Genomic DNA, 17,217 nt, shown 5'->3' with positions numbered 1-17,217 from the left:
ACCAAATATGAAGTTAAAAAGTACTTGAAAATCAAAGTGCTTGTTAGCACTCAAGCTTAAGGTAAAGATTGCTTTAATAAATCATTAGGAATTCAAATCAAATATTGATTGTATAAAGCATTGGTTAAAGTTGATTAAACTTCAATTCTGAACAAAGGAAGATAACTCCATTTTTTAAAAGACTACTTTGACAATGACATATTTGATATTTTTAGAACAGATATTAAATTCCTGCACCACACAAAAGTTATGTAACTTTCATGACAAGTATAACATCATTTCTTCAATATCTAAGTGGTTAAATCATTAATAAATTTCTGGACATGTTTATGAATAGTATGTATAGAATTTTATGATCAATGCACTATATTTGTGTATCTCAAAAGTTGTGATAAACCTTGGAAGATTTAGATATTAAAGTAATAAGTCTCATATCATTGCATATGGTTTTGATTGCATTTCATCCAATCTTTTCCCAAAAAGCGAGAAGGATATTTTTGTAGGAAAAATGGAAGTACAGGCAAGGTGACTACAATATAACACACAACTATGAAAAAATATGCAATTGTACATACATGTCCTTTAGACATGCTTTTCTTTGGTACATATATTGTTGTCTCCTTATTTGCAAATCATACCACATTACCTTATTTCTATTTACAGTTATATATACATATATATGTAACTTACTTATCAATATTAGTCATGAAATTAGAACCTATGAACTTGTTTCCAAAGGTCATCAAACCAGCAGGTGGATCTGGAAAATTGATAAATAAAATTAAGACATAATACAGATTTCTGTAATTAATGATAAGAATTAACTGTACAGTTAGTTATATTAATTACCTAAACTTTTTACAGAAAGCAGATTTTAAAATTGATGCAAAATCAAAATCTCAAAATAGCTTAATATGTGTTACTGTAAATTCAGAAATCATTATATGCTTTAATTATTGCAAAATTAAAAGAAAGGACATAAAACAGGCAATTAGTTATTGTCATTTTAGTAAAATTTAGGTATAGGATATCAAGATGCAAGTTATTACTATTGTGATACACATCCAGTCACATCATTTGCATTAATAAAAACCTCTAAATTAACTTTTTATATATGTGTAATGAGAATGTAAAATCTGTTCTGAAGTAGAAATAACTTACAATAACATCTCCGACTCTGCATTCATAAATAGAATTCTTATAGATAGGTATTTGTTGAAATATCTATCAAGGGTCCCAGGCTTATAATTTGGTTGTTGGTGTTTAATATAAAATAACACAGTAATTGCTTTGTGTCAAATTGTGAGTTTGTTATTTTTTTTTATTCTTTTTATTTTTTTTAAATTCAGTGGGTTTTTTTTAGCAACTAAAAGTTTTGACAATTACTACTTTTTGAATATTTAATGACAAACATACATTTTATTTTACAGTCAGTCAACTTTCAGAGAAATGTCACTTTCAAGGACATGTTTTAGAAAGTATACAGAAATTACTTTTAACCAGCAATAAATCTCTTACCAAATAAAGGCAGGTCTCTTTTCTCCATCTGAAGAACTGCAATGTCCTGTTTGAAATACTGGAAAAAAAATTAAGTAAAACTTTAATAAATAACAGTGATATTTCAAAAGCCTTTGTTGTTTGATACAAATAGGTTAAGAGAAGGCAAAGAAGTTAAACTATTGGACCACTAGCCTGTCAAGAATGAGGTTGTGAGTGTGCAACCTGTAAATGGCTAGCCTGTTTGACTCCAATCTTTATTGACTAGGATTGTCAGTTTTTTTACTAAAGGTTGGTAGTTCTATCTGTACACTCTGATTTCCTGTACCACTTTAAACTGACCGCTATTATATAACTAATAAATTGTGTTGGAAGTGGCATTTAAAACCAACATCAATCAAAAAGGTTAAGATAAAAGACAATGCATTTTTTTTTTAATTTATTAAACTTTAATTGTTCTGTTAAAGCTATTTTTGCAGTAAGGTTGCTGCCTCTTTTTTATGCATGATTCTAAAATTTGCATATACATGTAGCATAAAAAATTTTAATACAATTTTTTTTTTTAAATATATATATTTGAAAGTGTAGGTTTACTTTACCTTAGGTAATATCATATATTTACAACTCAAAAATTTCCTTGTTTTCTAGTCAAACTGCATGAATATGTCATTAAACATTTCAATTTAAAAATCATAAAGTGTTGTTTTCATGTTTTATTGCATACACATCAAGTAAAGTTCAAAAATTATCCCTCAGTTTTAAATTTATATCTAAAAATAAGTATGATACATTTTCATCGTCAAGATGAATAAAAGTTGTGAAACAAACCTGGTATATGTGTCTCAGCTTCTGAAGTCCTTCTTTGGCTCCCCAAGAACATAATTCATGTAGCCCTCTTAAATGCAAATCAAATTTTCTTCCTTTTGAGATTTCTACCAATTTCGGCTACAAAAATGCATTCTTTAAAATTAGAACTATAGGTTATAAGATACAGAAAAGATATTATTTCTTTAAATATTTATCCATAAATGAAATATTGAAATTAAGTAAAGGATGTGTCCATGAGACACATATGGTGCCCCTGTTTGCAAATAACGCTAAAAAGGGGCATAACTCCAGAACGGTAAAAGTGACCCTTCCAAAATTGAACTGAGTATGTGTTACGTGGTAAAAAGCATTGGGCACTAGTTTCTTAATATTTGTTTTTGAGGCAATCAATCTAAAGTTAGTGAACAGAAAGTCAATGTAATTTTGGGACATATGTACCGACAAGGGTAACATTTAATCCACCTCACCGCGACAGACTCATTTAAATAGGGTTGACTTAAGCTGAAGTCCACTAAAATATGTCCTAAATTCAAAGGATTTACCCTGCAATAGGTATGGAATGGTGTATATATACAATATATGGTCAATGTCAGAAAATATCAATGTTTTTTGTATGAGGTTTATATTAAACTAGACAAGTTAGATAGTTACCAAGTCCTTCAACTGCTTGATTTTAACTATGTAATTGTGACACTCGACTAAATTTGTTTTATACTACAGATAAAAAAATGCACAATTATAGTTATGAAAAAGGTTAACACAAAAACAAAACATATTTTCATCTCTTAAAAACACCAAATTGTGAAGAAAAGTAAAGAGACACGAAACTGCATGAAATTCTACATCCTTAATTTTTTTTAGAATATTTTCTCTTTTTTAGTTTGTTTTATATATATTACAAATTATTTTTTTTTTTTTTGGGGGGGGGGGGGAATCTAGAATCTCTTTTATTTTTGTAAAAAAAAATATCCATATTTTGTAAACCCCATAAAGATCCTCCTCTATTTGGAAGATAGACAGGAAGTGGTCTAGCTGCTGCAAAATTAATTTACCTTGTAATGATTGGTTTCAAAGAACAATAAGTTATCTGTGTCTGCTACACTACCAAGGGAGAGAACTGAAAAATAATAATTGAAGTGAATGAAAAGTCATAAACATGGAACAAAGTGAATATTTCAACAATCAGGATAGTTAAATGTGTTAGCTGATTTCCATAACCATGATAACCTCTCAAAATATTTCTTGGTCTAACGTTTTAGCATGTTTAGAGCAAAACTACATAATTTGTCAAATTTGAGTGTCTGAATTGAAAAGCTAAGATATGTTTATAGATGGGTTTTTTTATGAATGCTTTAATATTTTCTAAAAAATTTGTTTAAATATATAATATATTGATTCTTGTTTTGATCACATCCAGGGGCAAATATTACACAGTTATAAATAGAGATTAATACATGGCCTTTTCCATGTCAGCCCGGGTATCATCCCTCGACCCATATCAGCACCTCGACAAATAACTATTCTACATAATCTTCTTATTAAAGGTATTTATAGTCTTACACTGTATTTGATTTTCTGGTGTTTCAATACTTTCCCAGTCACAGAGACTTAAGTTATCATGCTTTGGTTTTCCTTTATTAGCTTGAGCTCTTTCTTCGATTTTTGAAAATCTCTGTTCCAATCTTTTATCATTCTGCAAATAAGAATCTCATGGCTGTTATGAAATAATTAATTTTTATTAATTGTTCTGTTTTTTCAATTAATTGTATACTAAAAGACATTGATTTGTCTATATCATTTCATTATATTGTTGATTTATACTTATTTCTTAATTTTCATATATGCATGGCTTTAATAAATTTCAAAATATCCTTCTAATCTAAATCATAAATTTTCACAACTATTGCAGATCACTTCAACTAGCCAAAAAATTGTATGTATATGAAAAGACAACTAATAATGTTATAAATGAATAAAAGTTTAACAGAAAGAATACAAAAGCATAAAGATAAGTGTATGTTATTCAGTGGTTGTCGTTTATTGATGTGGTTTATAAGTGTTTCTTGTTTTTAAATAGATTAGACCCATGGTTTTCCTGTTTGAATTGTTTTACATATGTCATTTTGAGGGCCCTTTAAAGCTTGCTATTCTGTGTGAACCAACACTCCATGTTGAAGGCCATACTTTGATCTATAATTGTTTACTTTTTTACAAATGTGACTTGGATGGAGAGTTGTGTCATTGCGTTCATACCACATCTCCTAATATCTACACACTTCCACAGTTCACATACCAAAGTAGGATTAAGTTGACTCAGGACTCCCTGTACTTCTGAGATCTGTGATTCCAGTATTTTAAGAGACTGCAGTAGCTTGTTATCCTGGTCAGTCTGACCTGGCTGTATTGTAGTTCTGTATCTGTTGACCATCTGGTCTGTAAAACATTTAATAATAAAATACTGTAAATTCAGAAATTATTGCATGCATTTATAATTGCCATTTTGTCATTTTAAATTAAAATGCATTTATCTTTTGGCATCTTGATAAAAATTCTGTTTAGTTCAAATTAAAAATTTCTAACCTGAGTTTAAATATTTGTGATTATAACCCTGTTGCATTTTTCACTATAATAAAAACATTGCAATACTTCCTGAATTTACAGCCACATCAGGGCCTTTTATAGCTGACTTATATAAACAATAGGCTTTGCTTATTTTGAAAGGCAGTGTTATGACCTACTGTTGATGAGCTGTCTCATTGGCAACAGAATCATATTTTCTTTTTTTTCTTGAGAATATGCATAAATCATGTATATGTTAATCTGTTAAGGATGTTCACTTATTTTGTGTTTGACTTTTTGTCAGATATTCAGAATCATTCAGAATCATTTAAGTTTTATCTACAAATATAGTGTCAATAAAAATTTTGCCAGCTTATCTTACTTTACTTTTTATATTTTTTTACAAATAGTTTAAAAAGTCATTTTTTTGCAGAAAAAAAAGGATGCCAATGTTAAATGCATGTAAAATTTAGAGAGAATAATTTCCTGCCAAATTTGAATTGAATTATATCTCAAAAACAAGAGCACTGACTGTTATTTTTTTTTCTACTTTTTAAGTTTAGTTAATTATGTACTATCAATTTGTAAGAGTCTTGTTAAAAGCTTGTAATTTTGAAACAGAGGAGCAAACATTCTTTTAAAGTAACATATGCTTTTTTAATCTAGTGTATTTTTGTGGAATCATTTTGTTAACATATACATATTTGTGGGATTTTTTTTCCTGATTTAAACAATTTTTATATATATATTGAACTGGTTGTATACCAGTTGTAAAGCTTACCTTTAGTGTACTGTAAATCCATCATAAATTTATCTAGGTCATTCTTAAAAACCAATTTGTTGCCATACTTCAGATATCTAGCAATCTACAGGTAAAGAACATAACAAATATGTATACATCCACAAACAAATTTATAAAACTTTGAATTGTACAAATACTAAGGCCTTTATAACCCAGAACTAGATTATCACTGATATATCTGGCAGAACCTTCTAAATTTTGAGTCACATGATTGGGTCATGTGACTGCTCTTTTACTTCTCAATTAATGTTTTATTAAACTTTTTTTATTCAAGTGTCCCTGATGAGTTTTTTATTGAGGAAATGCAGGTCCAGCCTACCAAATGACAAGCTGGTATTGTTGATAAGTTTTCACTGTTACAAAATGTGTTAAAAAATTGAAAACAACACGTTTAATATTTCTATGCCCTTTTCTGGATTTACCTTCATCAGGAACGCTCAAAGCTAAATATTTGAAATCTGAAGATGTGTAAGTACCGAAACCATCGAAGAGCTATATGACTAAAATACCTAAAATAAATATCCAAATTCATCTAAAGTCAACTTTGCCTGAGGGAGTTCAAACCTTAGTTTCTTAATAATTTAAATAATTATAAACGGACAACATATACTTGTCTTTTTCTGTCCAGTTGATAGTTTTCTCAAACAATATGTATTTATTGTCATAAAACCTAATTACTTTTGTTGATATTTTTTTTTACCATTTTTAATTTGTCTATTAAGCTTGAGGAGATTTATTTTCACAAATTATTTTTTTGTTGGTGTTTTTATATGTAGTAAGATCAAACTTAGTCAAAATTGTATCATTACATTTACATTTGACATATTGTTATTTCCCTTCTATAGCAACAGATGTGGATCCAGGAATTTGGAAATGGCGCCTAAAATTAAACATTGTTTGTTTCCCCAATCCTGACCGACCCTGCAAAATTGTGGCAACTGATAAAATTTTATTGTCAAAACTAAGTCAAATATTATTTTATTCATTTTGGATTTTCAGGCTTGCCGGATCCTCCAATAATGTTCAAGCTTTTTGGAAAAATAAAATTAATTCCCTACTTACCTACCCACACCTGGCTTGGCAGGGTTGGGATTGAGGAAACAAACAATATATTAATTTAGGCCTAAGGGACAGACCTGCCTACAAGGCAATTAATGTTAGGATTGAGACTTGTATTCCACCTTCAAGGAAATATCTTGAAAAAAAGTCACAAAACGTAGATGGTTTAGAGTATTGTTTCTTACTTAAGATTGAAATGATGAGAGGCAAGAATCGCAAGATGGTTTATTGAAATAGAAGGAGGGACATACTATATTAATAGACAAACAGTACTATGACAGTGCAACTATATAGATAAAAACTTAAATGTACATATCAGGGATCTCCATGGATGAAAATTGAACGATGGAGGAACTTTCACCATCACAAACCGTGTCTACGCCATACAGTGTAGCGCGATCGAAAGTATTTCATCCCTCCATATAAGGAGTGGTGAACATGCTAATTCATTGCTTATTCAAATTATATTTATTTGAATTTTCATTATAAATATTTTCAATACTTGCCGTTTGTAACCGTTCAACTGCCAAGCCTTCATGGTCCCCCCTTTAGTAGATGATGACCAATAGCTGTCATGAAGGTCCCCATGTAGTTTTCTTGCAATTTTTGGTAATTGTTATGGGGGATTAAAAATCATGTGGAGCTTATTTTTCATGGAAACTGTCAAATTCAGAAGTCATGAACCCATTAGGCATTACCGGTATGGCTCATTTGCAGCAACAACAAAACTATTCGTACGGGTTATGTAAAAGGTTAAAGAGATTTGTAAAGCAAACATTGACAAATGAAAAGGTTTTTAATGACTTTATCCAGCAAATTGATGCTATGCAACATGCATCTTTCGAGGCTGAATAAAAACCGGAAATGCGTATGTATCATTTTGATTGTAAACTACGAAATGAATTCGGAATTACGATACAAAATTTGTTTACAGGAAATAGTAAGTTTTCCCTCTTTAACTTTTAAAGTAATTCTATAGTACCCTTACAGCAGAACTCGAGTTATTTGCGATGAAATAATAATAACTGTTTTACGTCTTTAATATTTTGTACTTCTTAAAAAGGGGGATGCTGATTGCGTAAGTCAAAATAAAAGCATGTGTTTGACTTGTTAAACTGTTTTCTTTGTAACTTGATTAGTAATCTATTTACTTAATCTAAATTATAATAAGCATTTGCGGAAACTTAGTTCAATTATTCGACGAATCAATCGTCGATCTTCAGATAATATTCTCCTGTCTGATTTGTTGATCTACCTGTACAAGCTCAGGTACAAGTGATTAGCGATCTTAATCCAGATATCCCTCAGGCGTTAGAATTAACTCTTTTGAATTATAATATAAAAAGCCTAGGGTTATGCAATTACATGCATATGATTATAATTGCTAAAAAAATGGCGTTGAGCTATAAAAACGATAACAGTTTTAAACGATGGCAGAAGACAATTTAACGATGGCGCTGGTCATTTGACGATGGCATTTGAACGATGGTGGGGCGCCATCGTTAAACAGGCCATGGAGATCCCTGCATATAAAAATACCTTTTTAAAATTGCAGCTTAATTCCTCATAAAAGTTCAATAATTTCCTGAAACGAAAATTGATAATTGTATGCCAAGCCCCAAATAGAAAATTCAATTGTCGGTCATTACATAGAATTGCTTTTCAACTTACAAGACTCTAAACGCTTTATGAAAATATTTAACAGAAGCAATAGAAACTATAATCTTCACTAAATTTACATGTTTTCTATGCTTTTCTTGTACTGATCAAGTTCAATGAAGATTAACATTTATCAAATATGTGTTTTATATTTATCATATCTCTGTTGGAATAAAAACAAATTGGCGTATACTCCTATGATACAGCTATACCTTACATAATTTAAACACGAATGTGTCCCCAGTACACTGATGCCCCATCCACACTATCATTTTCTATGTTTAGTGGACCGTAAAAATGGGGGAAAATCTCTAATTTGGAATTAAAATTAGAAAGATCATATCATAGGGAACATGTGTATTAAGTTTCAAGTTGATTGGACTTCAACTTCATCAAAAACTACCTCAACCAAAAACTTTAACCTGAAGTGGGACAGACGGACAAACGGACGGATTACCGGACTAACAGACGGACCTACAAACCAGAAAACATAATGCCCATTAATGTAAAATATTTAGATCTCTTATATATAACATTATATGTATGTACCTTTGATCTGGAGTGACATAACTGATAGCAAATGGTCTAGAATAACCCCTAGCTTGTTTGTCTAACAGGAAAAAATGATGTACCTGGAAAAAAAAGTTGAGATGTAAAACCATTACTTCCAATTTTGTCAATTCTACTTAAATCCATATGGATTTATATGTGTATATGTATATGCTCGGAAAGGGCCCTTGCATTATTGCATTCAATAAATAATTATTATTCTAATTTATATGCAATCTGCATACTGTAAATTCAGAAATTATTGCGTGCATGTATTATTGCGATTTTTTAAGAAAGGATAAAAAATAGGAGATTAATTATTGCGATTTCAGGAAAATCAGCATACAGTTATATGTATCCGATATCAGATTACGAGTTCTTATTATTTCGATACTTTAATACTTACTCGCATTATTCACATTTATAAAAACCTCACAATAATTTCTGATTTACAGTAGTTTACAACAATTTTTGTATGGAATTTTCTTAGTGTATCGAAGACCCATTGGTGGCCTTGGAATGTTTTCTGCTCTTTGGTCAGGTAGTTGTCTCTTTGACACATTCCCCATTTCCATTCTCAATTGTCTTTTACTTACAAATGCATAAACATTCTCTTTTGTATCTGACATCATGACCTGTGAATCCTCTGGCATGTTAAAACCCCTAAAATTATAAACAAGTGAGATGATTTCAATATGTCAAGTAAACTGTGGCTCCTTTATTATTTGTTGGATACCAATTTTTGTGGATTTCTTAGTTACCCTGGAACCATGAATTCCGATGTATAACGAATTACAAATTTTCTACAAGAATGTATCCAAACTTTGTCAAAATCATGAAATCAATTGACAATTATTCTCAAAAAAGCAAGTTTTCCTGAATCCACATAAATAAATGAATCCACAGTATTCTTATTTGTTTAAGCTGAGTGTGCTACCATGAGGCTACCAAGACATTTCAAATTACAAAGTTGTCAAGAATGTTTTCTTCTTTTGTGACTATCTTTTTTCCTCTTAACTTAAATTTCAATTTCCAAAGCTTTTCACAATTTCAGCATATTTTTTGTGTTATGATTCATATCTTCTTAATTTGAATTAACATATGATTTTAAAACCTAACATTATAATCATAATATAGATCAGGTGTACTAAGCTATAGGTTGGTGTGACTAAAACTTTATTCAATATAGATCAACCAAATTAGAGGTAACAGTAAATTACTGTTGTTTAAATTGCGTAAATCAATTATTCAGATACTATCATACATGTCATACCAATCAAATAATCAAAGTGCTTGTAAGCACTGAACGGTAAAGATTGCTTCAATTTATCAGTGGGAAGTAAAATTAAATATTGCATTGGTTGTATTTGATTTAACAGCAATTCTAGACAAAGGAAGATAACTCCAATTTTTAAATTGAGATGACTTTAACAATGACATGTTTTATAATTAAAGAGCAGATATTAGATTCCTGCCCCTTGCAAAATTTATGTAATGTTCTTGACAAGTGTACCATCATGTTGTGCCTTGAATATCTGAACATATATAACATCGATAAATTTCTTGAAATGTTCTTGGAAAGGATGTCTAGAATGTTATCATCAATGCACTATATTTTGTGTATCAAAAAGGTAGTGATAAGTCTTGGAAGATTTAGATATCAAGTCAGTCCCATAAGGTTTTGAATGCATTTCATGCAATCTTTACCTAAAAAAACAAGAACTGTCAGAGGGATTCACATCAACTCCACAAGGAGATTGACTGAAGCATAAAATTAACATAGAGACTAGAGATTAAATGTCTCTTGATTTGCTTAAACAAAAATTCAAACCTGATACAAGATAGATGAATGGTCAGAGGTGCAGACCTTAAAACAAAATGCCCCCTGGCTATTGGTGGCAGGGATTTAAAAATGAAAGTCAAAACATAATACATACTGTTGTCCAGATGACCCAAGATCTACTGACATAATCCTCACTGTAAAATCATTAATGTCAAAATGTATCTCTCTGTCATTTGGAATGGTTATCTGAAATAGAATCGTTAATATATGGTAATGAACTTGACTGAGAGCATTCTATTTATAGGGCTGTTCTATTAAAGCATTTTTGTACCAATGGAAGACATCTTGAAAACATTGTTACTCCCTAAAGAAGTTATTTGGAAACCTGCATACAAATTTAGAATTATATTTCAATTCAAGTAACCTTCCATGTATATTTTTTACCTTGAACGGTCCACAATGAAAGGCTTGTTTTTTTTTACTGCTTCAAAACTGTTTAAAAACTTAACTTTTCCATTTGCATCAAGACTAGCTTAATTACAAACTGTATGAAATTAAAAGGGAGATAACTTTAACAAAAAATCTAGATGACACAAATCAACCAGATGCTCGGCAGGGTGTAGCTTTATACAACCGCAGAGGTCGAATCCTGAACGGTTGGGGCAAGTATAGACACAACATTCAAGCTAGATACAGCTCTGAATTTGGATTGTGATTAAATAGTTGACACAGCATAGGTTTCTGACACAGAATGAATGTGGTCTAATGAACTTAACATTTTTTTTGCATTTGAGCAATTCACTTTCAAAAAAAAAATATTAATTTCTGAAATCTGAAATGAGAAAAATTGAACCCCCCCACCCCAATTTTTTTTTCACATCCCCCTTTCCCTTATTCCAAAACTGATCTCAATTCAAATTTCTAATGAAGTTTGCAACAATAACTTCACATCTAAATACATCATAAAATATTAAAATGTAAAAAAAGTGCTTGTCATCACTGAATGGTAAAGATTGTTTTAATTTATCAGTTCGTAGTATATTGTGTATATTGTATAAAACAATGATTTAAATTGATTCAACTACTATTCTGGACAAAGAAAGATAACTCCAATTGAAAATTTCTTGCTATTGCGCAATATTGTGCAATTAGATATTTCTTGCTATTGCGCAATATTGTGCAATTAGATATTTCTTGCTATTGCGCAATATTGTGCAATTAGATATTTCTTGCTATATATATATTGTGCAATACTGTGCAATTGAAAATCCTTGCTATTGCACAATACTGTGCAATTGAAGATTTCTTGCTATTGCGCAATACTGTGCAATTGAAAATTTCTTGCTATTGCACAATACTGTGCAATTGAAGATTTCTTGCTATTGCTGAATACTGTGCAATTGAAAATTTCTTGCTATTGCAAAACACTAAATATAATAATTTTGGATCCTGCTTTGGACCAACTTGAAAACTGGGCCCATTATCAAAAATTTAAGTACATGTTTAGATTCAGCATATCAAAGAAGCCCAAGAATTCAATTTTTGTCAAAATCAAACTTAGTTTAATTTTGGACCCTTTGGACTTTAATGTAGACCAATTTGAAAACGGGACCAAAAATTAAGAATCTACATGCACAGTTAGATTTGGCATATATCAAAGAACCACAATTATTTAATTTTTGATGAAATCAAACAAAGTTTAATTTTGGACCCTGATTTGGACTAACTTGAAAACTGGGCCAATAATCAAAAATCTAAGTACATTTTTAGATTCAACATATCAAAGAACCCAAAGGATTCAATTTTTGTTAAAATCAAACTAAGTTTAATTTTGGACCCTTTGGACCTTAATGTAGACCAATTTGAAAACGGGACCAAAAAATATAGAATCTACATACACAGTTAGATTTGGCATATCAAAGAACCCCAAGTATTCAATTTTTGATGAAATCAACAAAGTGTAATTTTGGACCCTTTGGGCCCTTTATTCCTAAACTGTTGGGACCAAAACTCCCAAAATCAATCCCAACCTTCCTTTTATGGTCTTAAACCTTGTGTTTAAATTTTATAGATTTCTATTTACTTATACTAAAGTTATGGTGCGAAAACCAAGAAAAATGCTTATTTGGGCCAATTTTTGGCCCCTAATTCCTAAAATGTTGGGATCTCAACTCCAAAAATCAATCCCAACCTTCCTTTTGTGTTCATAAACCTTGTGTTTAAATTTCATTGATTTATATTTACTTATACTTAAATTATTGTGCGAAAACCAAGAATAATGCTTATTGGGCCCTTTTTTGACCCCTAATTCCTAAACAGCTGGAACCAAAACTCCCAAAATCAATCCCAAACTTCCTTTTGCGGTCATAAACCTTGTTTTTAAATTTCATAGATTTCTCTTTACTTAAACTAAAGTTATAGTGCGAAAACCAAAAGTCTTCAGCCGACGACGATGCCAACGTGATACCAATATACAACCAAAAAATTTTCAATTTTTGCGGTCGTATAGAAATTAATGGGGAATGTGTCAAAAGGGACACAGATGATGCCCCCACTAGCATAAAACGTTATAAAGGGACATAACTCAAGAACTGTAAAAGTGCAGCTGCCAAAAATTGAACTTAAACTGAGTTTAGAGGTAATAAGCATTATATACACATTTCATTAAATTTAGTTTGAGGCAAACTTAAGTTAAGAGAACAGAAACGAAAAAAACTTCAATTTTTTCCACTTGTAAAGGGGCATAACCCTAGAATGGTAATCAAAGTGCTTGTAATCATTGAATGGTAAAGATTGCTTTCATTTATCAGTTGGTAGTAAAAGTAAATATTGCATTATATATTGTATATAGCATTGATTTAAGTTGATTCAAATATTATTCTTGACAAAGAAAGGTTACTCCCATTTTCAAAGAATATTTTATAAAGCATTGGTTTTAGGTGATTCAACAACCATTCTGGACAAAGAAAGATAACTCCAATTTAATGTCTTGAAACTACAAAAATGCTTATTTTGGGCCCCTTTGGACCGCTTATTCCTAAACCTTAGGGACCATAACCCCCAAAATCAATCAATTCCTTTTGTGATTATAAACATTGTGTTAAAATTTTATTGATTTCTATTTACTTATACTAAAGTTATTATCCAGCAACCATCAGTCTTCGGGCGACGAAGATGCAGACTATGACGTGATACCAATATACAATACAATAGCAAAACCTTTTTGCGGTCGTATAAAAACATTTAATTTTGATAAGCAGAAGAGTTATCTCCCATTAATTATTAAAACCTCTCTTTTGTTATAAAGTAAGTTATCAAAGGTAAATATTCTAAATATGCATAGGACCCTTGCCAAATCTATGCTTCATGCATATTTAAATAAGGCTAGGTGTGGAAACATCCTTGTACCATATTTTCATTGTTTGTTTCTATTGTAATAGTAATGTTGTTTCAGTTTGCTGTATCAATTTATAAAACTATACTTTTAATGACTGGAAAATATTTTTGTAAAAGTTCTATTTTTGCAAGAGATTAAAATTTAAATTCTTCTACCGGTTCTTCAAATGTCAAACCTTTTCAAAAGGTTTTTTTTCCATGTTTGTTTTTGTTTGTCTTTATTTTTATGTTTGTCTTATCTCTATTTCTGAACTGGAAAAAAGATTAAATTTATGTACAGGGTACTGTATTTTAACAAGTTTTCTTATTAAATGAAGAAATTCGCATTGATACTCCCCTTAATAAAAAAATCTCCTGTTTTCAGTATATGCACGATATATTTATGAGGGTCTGGATGAGATTTACAGAATTCAGAGTATGGGACAAAAAGTGAGGAATAAAGGGCAAATAAAAAAAAGTCAAAATCAGATAAAAGAAATATTGACAAAAAAAGTTAAATATAGAAAATAAGGGAGTGTTAAACTATAAAAGATGGAGAATAATGAGCATAATGAATAAAGAATACAGAATAGTGGAAATAATGGATAAAGAATATAGAAAATTGGTCTAAAGAATTAAAAAAAAAAGAGATATGAAGGACCCCTCTTCCAGACCATAATAAATGCTTTAAAATAATTTCGTTTACCACTGGTTTTGGTCCCTCTAATTCTGAGAATTCAGCTATGACAACGATATCAGTATCTAGCTGTGTTATATCAGGTTGCTTGTGCCATGGGTTAGGTAATCTGAATGCAGGATAGAGATATTCAGGTAAGTAGGAGTCTGTGAAAGACTCATCTTCCATACAACCCTCCATGTAGGCAATGTCTGCCCCAAACATGGCTGTAGATGGTGATCTGAAAATAGTTTATTTGTTAAACAGTATCATATGTCAAACAGCCCTTATATAGATATTTTTCCATTGTACACTGATCTAGATCTGAAAACAGAGTTTACAGGTATTCATTTTACAGCATCATATGTTATACAGTTCTTATATCATTATATAAATATGTTTTCATTGTACACTTGCACTGAAGAAAGAAAGTGATTCAGTTTATTTTTACAGTGAATTTGTGATTAAAGGGAGAATAATCAATAATTACATGCATATGTATATATTAAGTACAAGTAAAAAAATCTGAATGTCTAAGAGACATAATTAATTAGCAAAAAAAATATTTACCTATACCAGTCAGAGATATAACTCTATCTGTCTATACGGTTATTACAGAACAGTCAGAGATATAACTCTATAGGGTTATTACAGAAAATAACTTGCATGTGTCATTACAGATACTTTCATGAGTTGTCTACTCTAAGTCTTTATTCCTTGTATTTTCTAAATCTGTAATAACATGTGTTTGTTATTTGTAAAATTATTTAATTTATAGTGGGCTCTAGGGATTTCTTGAGACTTTGTGCAGAAACTAAATGCATAGCCTTGATAACTAATGTTTTAATAAGATTAATACAATTTTGATTAAACATGGTAAATCAATGAGACAAGGCTATTAAGAGATAAACTAAGCTGTGATAACAAGGCTAGGTTATTAAAGAAATGTAACTTATTATTTAAGACACTTGGGAGTTACTGAGAAACTTGCGCAGAACCTCATTACATGCTCTGGTAATTATTTCTTACAATAAACTTAAATACATTGTAATTATCATGATGTATGTCTGAGCAAATGCTTTGAAGTGATAATGAAGCTGTGATAACACCCTTTAGTTATTACAGGCATATTTTTGCTGTATTAAACATATAAGTGTACTGTACTATGCATAATTGGCAAACTATGAATTTTTATATCTTTAAATAGTTCAGTATACATGTAGACAAAAGTAATATCAATAGAACTTTTATAAATTTTAATTAAACCTTAGATGTATATTGTCCCTTAGAAACATGTAACATACATATGTTATCGTAAAACTTTCTTTGATTTTTTAGTCCACAATAACAAATGTATGTTATTTTTCTGTAATAACCCTATAGAGTTATATCCCTGACTTGTATACAAGTAATCAAAATACACTTGTACATGTATAATTACCCTTCAAATTTACTTATATAAGTATATTAATATTTACTTCTTCAAGTACATAAAAAAAGTACTTGTACTGATTGTTCGATGCTTAATGTCAAGTGGCAAATATTTCATGTATGTTCAAGAAGATCAATATTTTTTTTTATTTTAAGTATGACAATGGAGTGACACTGTAAATGTTTGTCCAGAGGTTGAAAGGGAATATAAATCAAAATCTTGTGACAGTAATCAGAGACATGATAGTATATATGTTTCTGCAGTAATTAACATTGATCAAAAGCTAATATGTGTTTTTGTAAGCATGGGTTTAATTTTATACATTGACTTTGAATAGAGGCAGAATTACATGTACATGTGAGGGATTACATCAAGGTGAAATGTGTGTCATGTGTATACAGTACATGTACATGTATACATAGTGGTTATATTTTAACACTCAATTGAGTTTCTGACTCCTGTAGTAAAAGTACATGTACCACTGTTATAGGATGTAGCAAAGCATTTCATGTGATAGAAAGTATCGTCAGCAGGTTATATCTGAAGCGACAAACTAGCTAAATTATGCTTCTTTACAACATTTCAATATTTATATTTTCCAAAACAAGTCTAAAATATAAACCGGATGTATGACTTTGAAGTGTAAAATTGTAACGTAAACGGACATTGTAAATGCGGATTTCTTATAGAGCTAAACTTTGGTAATTTGCTTGTATTACGGTACCAATGGTATTTCAATTGATCGGGCGGAGCGTACGTTTTAACTTGCATAAGGACAGTTTATTTGAAGATGTGTGTGACAAGAATGATTGCCGTTCTAATTATTACTGATTTTTAATCACCTATCAGTGTCATCAAATGAATTTACAAAAGGATGACAGGACACTTCATTAATGAGTTTATCCTAAAGCACCTTTCTATAGATGGACTTGATTATTATGAGCGAACCGGTTAAACTCCGCCCAGTCAAGTGAAATAAATCAAGTAATAGACCTCTA

At 30.3% G+C, this 17,217-nt stretch overlaps 1 protein-coding gene across 2 annotated transcripts in view; it reads right to left on the bottom strand.

Moving 5' to 3' along the window:
* The window catches only part of LOC143047601 (uncharacterized), a 31,309-nt gene extending 14,447 nt beyond the window's left edge, over positions 1 to 16,862 (bottom strand). For both annotated transcript variants that reach the window (XM_076220732.1, XM_076220733.1), the window contains exons 1-13: positions 16,699 to 16,862; positions 14,818 to 15,028; positions 10,891 to 10,982; positions 9,550 to 9,616; positions 8,954 to 9,036; positions 8,285 to 8,330; positions 5,666 to 5,750; positions 4,619 to 4,758; positions 3,886 to 4,018; positions 3,378 to 3,442; positions 2,326 to 2,442; positions 1,519 to 1,576; positions 691 to 760 (exon numbers count right to left, since the gene is read on the bottom strand). In XM_076220732.1, the coding sequence (XP_076076847.1) occupies positions 691 to 760; positions 1,519 to 1,576; positions 2,326 to 2,442; positions 3,378 to 3,442; positions 3,886 to 4,018; positions 4,619 to 4,758; positions 5,666 to 5,750; positions 8,285 to 8,330; positions 8,954 to 9,036; positions 9,550 to 9,616; positions 10,891 to 10,982; positions 14,818 to 15,012 (1,151 nt within the window). In that variant the 5' untranslated portion in view covers positions 15,013 to 15,028; positions 16,699 to 16,862. The remainder of the gene's footprint in view (positions 1 to 690; positions 761 to 1,518; positions 1,577 to 2,325; positions 2,443 to 3,377; positions 3,443 to 3,885; positions 4,019 to 4,618; positions 4,759 to 5,665; positions 5,751 to 8,284; positions 8,331 to 8,953; positions 9,037 to 9,549; positions 9,617 to 10,890; positions 10,983 to 14,817; positions 15,029 to 16,698) is intronic.
* Between the last annotated feature and the right edge of the window lie 355 nt (positions 16,863 to 17,217).

The sequence above is a fragment of the Mytilus galloprovincialis genome, chromosome 10, assembly GCF_965363235.1.
Source record: "Mytilus galloprovincialis chromosome 10, xbMytGall1.hap1.1, whole genome shotgun sequence".
Classification (NCBI taxonomy): domain Eukaryota; kingdom Metazoa; phylum Mollusca; class Bivalvia; order Mytilida; family Mytilidae; genus Mytilus; species Mytilus galloprovincialis.
Note: the sequence above shows the minus strand (reverse complement) of the source record. Positions and strands in the feature narration are given on the sequence as shown.